Source organism: Elephantulus edwardii, unplaced genomic scaffold (assembly GCF_000299155.1).
Source record: "Elephantulus edwardii isolate Elephantulus edwardi_28Jun2011 unplaced genomic scaffold, EleEdw1.0 scaffold00219, whole genome shotgun sequence".
Lineage (NCBI taxonomy): Eukaryota > Metazoa > Chordata > Mammalia > Macroscelidea > Macroscelididae > Elephantulus > Elephantulus edwardii.
Window position 1 is genome coordinate 4,144,075 of NW_006399969.1, and position 11,222 is coordinate 4,155,296.

Here is an 11,222-nt window from a genome sequence, read left to right on the forward strand (position 1 = left end):
TATTCTTAAGGAGTGCTTTGCTTATTCGGGGCTTTTTCCCATTCCATACGAAATTGGAGATTGCCTTTTCCATCTCGTTGAAGAATGCTGGGAGCCATTTTGATCCTGTCCTGAACATGTAATGTGTGGCCAGGTCACTTGGAGGCCCTCTCAGAGAGTCCAATAAAGGCATGATTATTTCTTGGGGACCAGTTTCATACTTTATTTCTCACCCTCACGCTCTTTTTTATATCTAACAAGTAACAAATACTTCATCAACCTCATAATTCATTTTATTGAGCACTACTTTTGTTTGGCTCTTCTCCCATAATTTTATGTTTTTCTTCACATTATAACTTGGTATTCTGCTCTTTTTTTTAAAGATTAAATATGGGTCAACAGACACAGGCATCACATCTATCTCTGACTCTTCTGAGATTGAAGGGCTGTCTTGAGATAAGCAGCTTCTTCAAGGTCCACGGGCAGAGTGCATGTTTATTTGTGGTATATAACATCCTCCACAAGATCATGCTGTCAGAAGGTTTTTGCAAACATCATGAAAAATCAGTTTAAAGTAGGTCAGCATTCCTGAGCCACTATCCTCAAGGTGATTTCTTTAAGTTTCAAATTTTGGCTAATGTTCCTCAACAGAAAAGACAAGTTTTTACATTAGTGATCTTTAAAACAAAAACTTTCAACTGTTTTGCCCCAGTTCATTCACAACAACAAAATAACACTGTCACAGGCCCCAAGTTTTCAAATGTAGGTGAACTGGAATGGGGATAATTATAGGTTGAAGCTTTGCTTGAAATCCAGTCTTTCTCAGAAAACAAAGACTCTATATGTGTCTTTTACATAGCAGTCAAATCTCTAGATTGGCTAAGTTGAAAATAGTGGTACCCAATTCAAAGATGATACAAAGTAATACAACTTTGAATGGATGGTGCTGTCCACAATCCTAGAGAGAATTTACACTGTTATACACTAAGTCATATGTAAAGTTCCTAAAATAATTCTTGAAAGGGCTTCCTACAACCCTTCCTGGTCTTCCATTCCAGTATTTGACCTATAATTCCTCTTTTCTGGTTAGCATTGCTAATCACTCAAATTTTAAAAATCTGACTCGACTGATTTTGCTTTAACGGTCATGATTGAAACTATTGAAACGGATTTTTGAGCCTGGTTTAGAAGCCTTAAAAGCCTCTGTTTATTTAAAATAAAAAATAACCTTAACTCAGAATATGCTAGTTCTCAAGGCACATCTCCTCGTATTTGGAATGTTTTAGTGAGCCCTTGATGATCCCAACTCATAGCTGACCTTCCAGTGAGTTTTCAGAGACTGTTAATCATACTGGATGAGATTGCTCATCTTTTTCCTATGGAGTCACTGATGAATTTAAACCATATACCTTTGTGTTGGCAGCACAATGCCTTACCTCTAAGTCACCTCAGCGCCCAGATATCTTCATGGAATAATGATTACCACCTTTGGAAGTGACTAGTTGCCAATAATTTCATATTACTTGGATCCACAATCAATACTCTTGGTACCAATGGTCATAAAATTGCACTGGGAATGTCTACAATTGGGGACCATTACAAATTATTGAGGAACAGTGATGTCTGTTTGAGGACTAAAGTGTGTCTGATCCAGGCCATAGTCTTTCTAATCATTGCTATGCATATCAGATCTGGACAATGAATAAAGATGACACAAGAAGAATTGATTCATTTGAGCTGTGATGCTAGAGAATAATAGTATTGAATATCCCATGGATTGCCAAAAGAACAAACAAATATGTCTTGGAGAAAGTGCAGCCAGAGTGATTCTTGGAGGTGAAAATCATAAAGCTTCATCTCACCTACTTCAGGCACATGGCTAGGAGAAACTTTTCCTTGGAGAGGGGTGTCATACTTGGAGAGACGGAGGATCAGTAAAAGAGACGAGGACCTTCAACCAAATGGATTGACATAGCAACTGCTGCAGTGGGCTCTAGTGTGACAGGAGTGTGAGGATGGCACAGGATAGGACAGGATTCAGATCTGTTGTTCATAAGGTCACTGTGGGTCATACTCAACTCAGCAGCATCTAACAGCAACAACAATGACAGCATACCAGTCCTATAGATTTTGGAATTCTTGTTTTCATTTGTGTCTGAGTTTTCTGATCTTCTTTGTTTTAAATCTTCTAAAAATAACACCAGGGAACCAATTTAAGATATGGAATCAGAAATACAAATTGGTTGAAAGGTGTCTTGATATTTCATTTGCACTCAAATATTCTGAAGATGCTTAATGAGATAGATTGACACAGTGACTTATAGCAGTGGATTTGGGCATGGCAGAGATTGTGATGATGGCACAGAACAAGGCAGGGTTTCTATCTGTTGTTCATACATTGAGTCATTGTGATTAATAGTTGACTTTGATGGCACCTAATAACAACATATCCTGTTAACTTACAGGAGAGATAAATGTTATTGTTAAAAAAAAAAAAACTGCCTCAGAATACACAAAGAACATCAGCCCCCTCCTTTTTTTTTTTTTGTGAAAAGGAAAATTACAACAGTTGAACATGTGACACCTTTGAGTTGAACTCTAGCAACCTGGGCCCTGCAGACACCACCTTGTTTCAAAGGTTTGTGACAACTTATAGTACACTTGGGAGGATACTAAAGTCAAGAAGAAACTGCTACTGGAGTAACTCTTTCAGTGGGAAAACCCAGCAGCTGATAATGTGATGTCCCCACACATTAGGTGTCTAAGACTTTCCCTAAGAGAAGCTGCCCCTCTCTGAATTCACAGACTCAAACTCAGCTAATTAACAAGCTTTAGTCCTTTAATATCCTCCAGCCTTTCTTTTTTTAAAATAGTATTTAGCTTTATTAAGTATTATACCTGTATCTGTAATCATGATTCAACTATTTTTCTTCCTTTTTCTATTAAAATGATGAATTACAGGCATCCTTTTTCTAAAAACATTTTTAAAAATTATTTCATAATTAAGAAACATGCTCCATTTGCTGTGAATATATATACAGGAACACTTACTTCATGGTTTCTGGACATGGATTAAATTCTTCACACAGTCAACATTTTGTGAATTCTGTCTTCTACTTTTCTTGTGTTTTCCCATTCCACTTTTTTTGTTTAGGGTTTTGCTTTGTCTTTCGGAGAGGGGTTCTAATCATTGTCTATGCTTATAATTCTCTGATGTATTTATGGTGACTTTCAGCACAGGAGTGCTTGGTTCATGATGACACTGCCACCAAACTATGGTTGTGGAATAATTTGACTACTTAGGAAGACATCCACCTTGTACAACTTAAAAAAAACAAAACAACTTCATTAAAGTCACAGCCAGATTTCTCAAGTAAATACTAGTATGATCTATGTTTTACAAAGGAAGACACTGGACATTAGTAAAATTAAGTAATACTGTTTTTGGTGGTCGTGGGAACAACAGTGTTCATGAATGAAACATCTGTATGACATGATGCCATTCCTGCTCCGTGCTTCAGTGTACAGAGAACCATGGGTTTGAGCTGTACCAGGCCAGCTCCTAGCTAGACTGCCTCTTCCGTATTACTAGCTTTAAAATGTACAGTAAGACTGAGAAAAACTGGATGAAATATGTTTACGGCATTGAAGTCTATGGGGGAGAGAATAGTCTAAAAGTATTATATTTTAGGGCATTATTTTTATCGTAGGAGTATGCAATGAGGGTTGTAGAGTGGATTATATTTGGGGCTAGGGGGTGGGGTTTGGGGAGGTGCGGGGGGATTGTGTACCAATGAGGGAGTTTTTCTTTTGCTTTTCAAGGAGAGGAGCAAATTGGGGGGAGGGGGGAGGGGTTTGTGCGGGGAGAAGGGTGCAACAATGAATGAATGGAATTCCAAAATCTGTAGATGTTCATTGAAATGAAAAATAAACAACCTAAATTAAAAAAAAAAATGTACAGTTAGAGTCTAGTTGATTCCACCTCCTGGCAACTTCATGTCTTTGGGGGTAAAATTTTGCTCTGTAGAGTTCTCAGTAGCTGAAATGTTTTGAAACTGGATTATCAGGCCTTTCCTTCTGATATCCCTACTGGTGGAGATGAACGTGTAACCTTTCATCAAGATGCTGAGCTCATCAGTGGCACTACCCAGGGACTCTGCTGTTGAATTTAAGAAGGATATATCTTCCCCTTCCTCCTGACTGAGCAGAGTGGAGACCCCAAAGCTTCAAGCTCTTGATTCATAGTCTCCTTTTCTTTATGAGATTAAATTGCTTATAGCTCTGTTCGGCATCAACATGTCTTCCATTTTCCCTTCTCAATCACTGAGTTCTTTCTGTATTATTACTAATAGTTCATTTGTAAGGTACTGCCATTTTAGGGGAAGGAGGATCATTGAAACAAAAAACTGTACTGCCTACTTGGCATATTACCCAAAGTTATATGAATTTGTAGCCAAGTTTCAACAATAACCAAAAAACAGTAAATAAAGGCCAGTTCCCTTTTATAACAGGAGATTTATTCATTTACTGAACATAATGCAGTGATTGTGACCTTCTATTATTTGTAACCTCCCTGAGACTATAATGTACTATAAAATTGACATATTTATGAAAATCTTGTGAGATGAACACTTAAGTTTTTGGTTTGTGTATTTAAGGAGGGTTTTTTTGTTTGGTGTTTTTTGTTTGTTGGGTTTGTTGTGGCATTTGTGCTAAGAATTTAAAAATTGGTGGATGGAGGAAAGAGGCAAAAAGAACTCTCAATGTACATGAATGAAACACAATATAAACAAATTATTGTATGCAAATCAGTATTTTTTTTAATTGCTAGAGAGGATATAAGTTGAATCCAGTAAAATACTTTTTTTTTAAACAAGGTCATTAATTCAGGAAAACCAGAAGAAAAAGGATGAGCAATCTCCTCACGAGTTTTGTTGTTGTGTACCATAGAGTTGGAACCGATCCATAGCTGACCCTCGAATGGGTTTCCAGAAGCTGTTAAATCACATGAGAAGAGGTTGCCCATCCTTTTCTCATGGAGCAGCTGGTGTCCTTGAACCATGTGCCTTCAAGATTGCAGCACAGCTTCTCACATGCTTTACTACTGCATCTGACCTGCTGCAGGGTCAGCTATGAGTTGGTTCCAACAGGATGGTCTTTAACAAAAAAACGAAGAATACTTACTCTCTATAATGCCTTTAATCCACACCAAAGATTTCTTAAGTTAGTGGTATCCTCCATCCCCCAGCTACGTTTTACAAAGGAAGGCTGGAGATTAGTAAGGTCTCCAGTGGAGACTCCACTGGCATTAATAATAAAAGAAATATTATTTAGAATTTGGAAACTCAGCTGGAATCCAGGTCTCTTCAGTTGTTTACTCTCTGCTGTCTATCTATATGTAAATAAATTAAGTGTTCATGAGAAAGTAAAAGAGACATGATTTGCTTTTTAGCCTTGCAATTATTATTGCAATAATTGTTGAATTACAGAGAGAGAAGATATAATAAAATGTGTTTGTGTTGCTTCTCTATGTAAACTCTTTTGAAATGATTTCATCATTCTTTTTGTTGGAATGTTTGCCTTTTAAAATTTGAATGAATACATTGCATTTTTAATGAGCTTGTCTTTGCCTGTTGAAAATGGTAAGCATTTTAATGGTTTTTGTCTCTAAATTTTTTTTTCTCCCCAGGGTCAGCGTCTTTTTGAAAAGTTGCTTCAACTGACTTCACAAAATATTGAAATTAAGCTAGTGAGTGACATAACAGCTGATTCAAAGGTATTAGAAGCCTTGAAATTAAAGGGTAAGACCAAGGTTGATACTTACTCTCTCAATGAGTATTCTACTAGCAAACTGTTTATTTCATTTACAATAATATATCATTTCTTTATAATCAAAACTAATTTCACTTAGTATGCTTCTTATGTTGACTTTGAAAAATAGCCTGATTGAAACTTTTAAATGAGGGAATCCATTAGCCAGGATGGCCAATTTTTTTTTTTAAATAGTGGTGTTGGACATTACATGATGCAAAATTTTCTACTGAGCCGTTAATGCAACGGAAAAATCTTTCTGTGTCTACACATTTCAGTGATGAGAGTAGAGTGACTTCTCATTGCAATGTTGGATTTCTATTTTTCTCTTATAAATCAAATGAAAACCATATTCTTGTAACTTTAAAAAAAGAATAGTCACATCTAATGTTCTGTGGAGCACTGATGATTTCTAAGATCTAATATAATTTCATGGGGGGGGGAACATCATTTATTGGGCCTGTCTGCAGTCTGTTTTACAATCTCATAAAGACTAAGAACAAATATGAAATGACGTCCTTCATTTTGCTTATACGACAGCCACTAACTAAGCTCTCATTTCTGAAAGGTTTTATTAATTTGGTAAATTCTTACCTGGCATCCTGGAACATAATATCTGGGTTGAAAACTACCATATAGAATTAAGTTGTCACAGGGGAGAACGAGAGTGGGAGAGTGGCCACAGGAGAGGACAGTGAGTGGTGACAGGGAAGGACAAGGAGGAGGCTTCTGTGGGTCTCACTGCTTCACATACAACGTCACATCTCACATTTCTCTTGTGAACTGTGCATGAAAAAAGATACTGAACTAAAAATGTGTGGATATGTGTATATAAGTGTGTGTGTGTATGCAATACTCAAAAGCACACACCTATATGGAGCTCTAGTGGTCTAGTAATAAGGATTGCACTGCCAACCCAAAGGCAGGCAATCCAAATCCACTACCAAGTCTGTGGGAGAGAGATGGACAGTCTTTTACCGTGTAGTTTACAGCCTCTGAAAACCTCCTGGAGGGTCAGCTATGAATCAGTTCCAACTCAGTAGCACATAACTATATATTTGTATGAATATCTATCTATCTATATGTATATATGTGTGTATATAAGTATGTGTGTGTGTGTGTGTGTGTCATTGTTAAGACCATCAAGTTATTTGAACTGTGTGTGTGCCTGTTTGCCTCTGGGTTCACACAGCACAAATCCTTATTACTAAGCCACCAGAACATATGTGTGTGTATATGTGTACTTACTTATATATTTATATTTATACGTGCTTGCACATGCACTTCAGTAACATTCCTTTCATTGTGCTTTGCAGCTACCAACACCAGCTATTTCCAAATCGCTCCACCACCATTAACAGAAACCCAGTACCCCTCAGCAATGCTCTCTCTTTCCCTCCCTCTCTACTTTGGTAACCATAAATGCACATTGATCTCTATGCATTTATTTATGTCTTTCATGTATGTGGAATCAGTATTTGTTCTTTGCCCTTGCTGTATATTTTCTCTTATTATCTTTCCTACATTATTAAATGGAACAATCTCTTGGGGGAAAAAAATGGAATTACATGGAAAGGAAATAAGGAGCCCCGGTGGTGTAGTGGGTTATATGTTGAGCCACTAACCAAAGCTTATCAGTTTTAATCCGCCAGGTTCTCTATGGGAAAAAAATGAGCACTCTTCTCCCACTAACACGTTGCCACACAATTTTTAAATTGACGACTGTGCTCAAGTTTACAGCCTTGGGAACAAAATGGGGGGGTGTCAGTCTGAGTCATGTTCAACTTGACAGCAGTGAGTTTCCAAAGAAAATAAGTGAACCGATGATAAGTTGTAGGTAATATAGCATGTTGAGAGACAAATCTATAGAAGACTGAAACCTGACTAAACTTATTTAACTATGACCGTGCATCTTATCAATTAATGAACATAATTCTATGAGTCATCATAAAATTGGTGAGGTTATTTCTGGGTCTGAAAAGCTTCACTATGCTGCTTGTTGTGGTGGTGAAGTGCCCTCATGTACACTGTGATTCAGTGACACTATGAATAACAGATCTGAATTTTGTTTTACCCTGTGCCATCCTTATAATCTTTTCCATGCTTTCACCAATTCTGGTAATCACTGTGTCAGTACATCTTGTGGAGGGTTTTCCTCCTTCTCTGACCTTCTACCTTTCCCACCATAATTTCTCCTGGTTCTTACTAAAAACATGCCCAAAGTAGATTGAGACAAACTTTCACCATCCTTGCTTCTAAAGAGCACCCTGGTTGCACTTCCTCCAAGATAAATTTCCTTCTTCTTTTGGTAGTCCATGGAATATTCAATATTCTGCACCAGCACCACAATTCAAAGGCAACAGTATATGAAACCAGTATATGAAATAATTAAAAATACCATGGCTTGGATCAGGCACACCTTAGATTTTAAGCTGGTATTGTTACTCTTTGACCTTTGGAGAGGTCCTCACTCAACAGCAGATTTATCCAGTGCAATATGTCTTTTTATATTTTTTCCCCAGTTGCTGCTATTGTGGCTATTGGTTATGGATCTAAGTGAGATGAAATGATTGACCACTTCAATCTTTCTCCAACCATCATGATGTTGCCTATTAGTCAAGTTGCGAGGTTTTTTGTTTTCTTGATGTGGAGATATAACCTGTATTGAAGGAGGTAGACTTGTCTTCTTCAGAATGGTATGGAGCTTGATGATAATATAATTTGGAAAATTAGAGGAAAGTAGTTTCATTGGACTAACAACTCAATCAACACCACCACCACCCACTTTTTAAACAAAATATGGAAGGTAGTCAGGTTGCCTTTAGCTAAAAATTTGATACTGAATACAGTTTTAAAAGTGGGCTACTTTTGGTTAACTAAGGATGTCTGTATTTGCATATATTTTTTTCTCTTGGAGTATATATTGCATCTTCTTTGAATGCCATTTTTAAAAAAGGATAAAAAACAAATGAGCTAATACAGGAAGGAAACCTGAGAGTTCTATTACTTCTGTTTATATATCCAAGAATCTATTCTTTGCCATGTTGTTGTTGTTGTTGTTAGATGCCATCAAGTTGAGTAAGACTCATAGCAACAGACTTGAATACTATCCTATTCTGTGCCATCTTCATGATCTCTGACACACTCAGGACCATTGCTACAGTCACTGTGTCAAGCTATCTCATTGGGGATTTTCTTCTCTTTTGCTGACCCTCTACCTTTCCAAGCATGTTGACCTTTTCCAAGGATAGCCTCTCCTAGCAACATGTCCAAAGTATGAGAGATGAAACATCACCATGCTTGCCTGTGAGGAGCACTCTGGCTACACTTTTTTCAAGATATCTCTGTTTGTTCTTTTGGTTGTTCTTGACATAGTACATGCTTAAACTTGTAACTACCAAAAGTTAAACCAAGACATACTAGAGGCCACAACAGACATTCTTTCATGGTACAGAATACCTGGCTACCATAAATAGGGAGTATTTGTTTTCTGGTGTCTTTGGTACAAAATTAACCGAGTTTCTCTAGTCCAGCTTCAGGTGATATGTAACTCAATGTTTGTTTCTTAAAAATATGTATCTTTGCAATGAATAAATAATTGTTGCACAAATGTTGTCATTCAAACTCCAACTCTATTTCTGTCACTAAGGTCCTGTTTTTAAATTACCAGTCTCGGTTTCTAACTTTTGCATTCTGATTATTACCAATTATTATAAATGCAACTTTAATGCATGTTCAATTTCAAACTGCAAAAGTTGGTTGGTTTTGTTTTTGTTAAGTGCTATTGAGACAACCAGGACTCATAGTAACCCTACGAATAAAACCGAGCCAAACCCACTGCAGTCAGGTTGATTCTGATTCATGGTGACCCTCCATTGGATTTCAAGGCGATAGATTTCCCTGAAAGTAGCCTACCTCACCTTTCTCTTGGCTAGCAACTCATGGGTTGTAACTACTGACCTCTTGGTGAGTAGACAGAAATTACTATGATCATTTCTATATGTGTATGATTGGTAGAAATTAACTTTATAATGCAATGATATTTATTTACTATACTCCTCCATTTTATGTGTTGTTGTTGTTATGTGCCGTTGAGTCTCCTGTGACTCATAGCGACCCTAAATGCTGCTGTATCCTGTGCCAATGCGATTGCTTCTGACACACTACCCCCATTACTCCAGTCACTGAATCAGTCCGTCTCATTGATGGCCTTCCTTTCCTGCATTGTCCCTCCACCCTTCCAAGTATGATGTCCCTCTCCAAGGACTGGTCCCTCCTTGCAAAGTGTCCAAAGTATGTCAAATGAAGCTTCAGTATCCTTGCCTCCATGGAGCAGCCTGGTTTAACCCTCTCCAAGGTTGATCATAGAGTCACACAATTTGATGGATGGAGGGAGGGGTGAGTAAAGGAAAGGGTAAAAATCTGATGTGAAAAAATAATTTATATAATAAATATTTAAAAATGCAAAGAAGAGGACTATCTGCTTATTCATGTATTTTTTTGTTTGTTGAGGTGTTTTTTTCTTGTTTTTTGGGGTGTTTTTTTGGTCCTTTTAAAAAAAATCATACAGGAGGAGATTGCCCATTTTTCTCCTATAAAGCCACCAGTCGATTTTTAACCACCAGAGAAGCACACCCTTTGCAGTAGCAAAACATCTGTCTATAAACTACTCCCCCAGAGCCATCAGTAATTAAATAAAATACTTGAAATAAATTACAGAAGAGCTACTTTCCTGGAATATGTATTTTTAAGAAATCATATGTAGGGCATATATAGCAACCCAAGTGAAAGAAAGAAGTGTAGTCTTAAAAAGGAGAGAAATATAACACTCCATGAAAAGTAGAATAAGGGAGAAATGTTAACAGGCTATAAAAAGATTGGGCCGTTGGTCCTGCTGACAGCTGACTTGGATGAATAACAGATTTAAATCCAGGATTAAACTCTATCCCTAGATTGTCACTGATAGCAATCAGCCCAATTTCACAGCCACAGAGAGAAATTTGCTGTAGTTTACGAAACTGGGCACTGTGTACTGAACTTATATATATTTCGTTGTAGCTTAGAAGTATTCTCTCAATTTTATCTCAGCTGCTGTTTCAGGTTTATTAGAATCAGATATGTATTTTCTCCCACACTCTCTTCTTTTCTTCTCTGTACTCAAAAATTTAGGGGTATTAAACTAGTGTTTAGTGTTTATGAAAATGGTAACAGAAATTGTTGGTGGAGTTTTGTAATATTTAGATAGAATCAATCTGTAAGAATTTTATATCCTCTTTTCTTTCTTTATATGGCTTGATTAATTAGAAAGATACGCATACAAATAGATGCTGTTGTGTGCTGTCAAGTCGATTCCAACTCTTAGTGGTCCTACAGAACAGAGTAACACTGCCCTTTGGGATTTCCAACACTGTAAACTTTTTTTTTTTTAATTT

General features: G+C 37.1%; 1 protein-coding gene across 3 annotated transcripts in view; it reads left to right on the plus strand.

Moving 5' to 3' along the window:
• PLD5 (phospholipase D family, member 5) overlaps positions 1–11,222 on the plus strand; it is a 702,213-nt gene that overhangs the window by 483,441 nt on the left and 207,550 nt on the right. For all 3 annotated transcript variants that reach the window (XM_006898071.1, XM_006898070.1, XM_006898072.1), the window contains one exon: positions 5,669–5,780. In XM_006898071.1, coding sequence (XP_006898133.1) covers positions 5,669–5,780 — 112 coding nt within the window. The remainder of the gene's footprint in view (positions 1–5,668; positions 5,781–11,222) is intronic.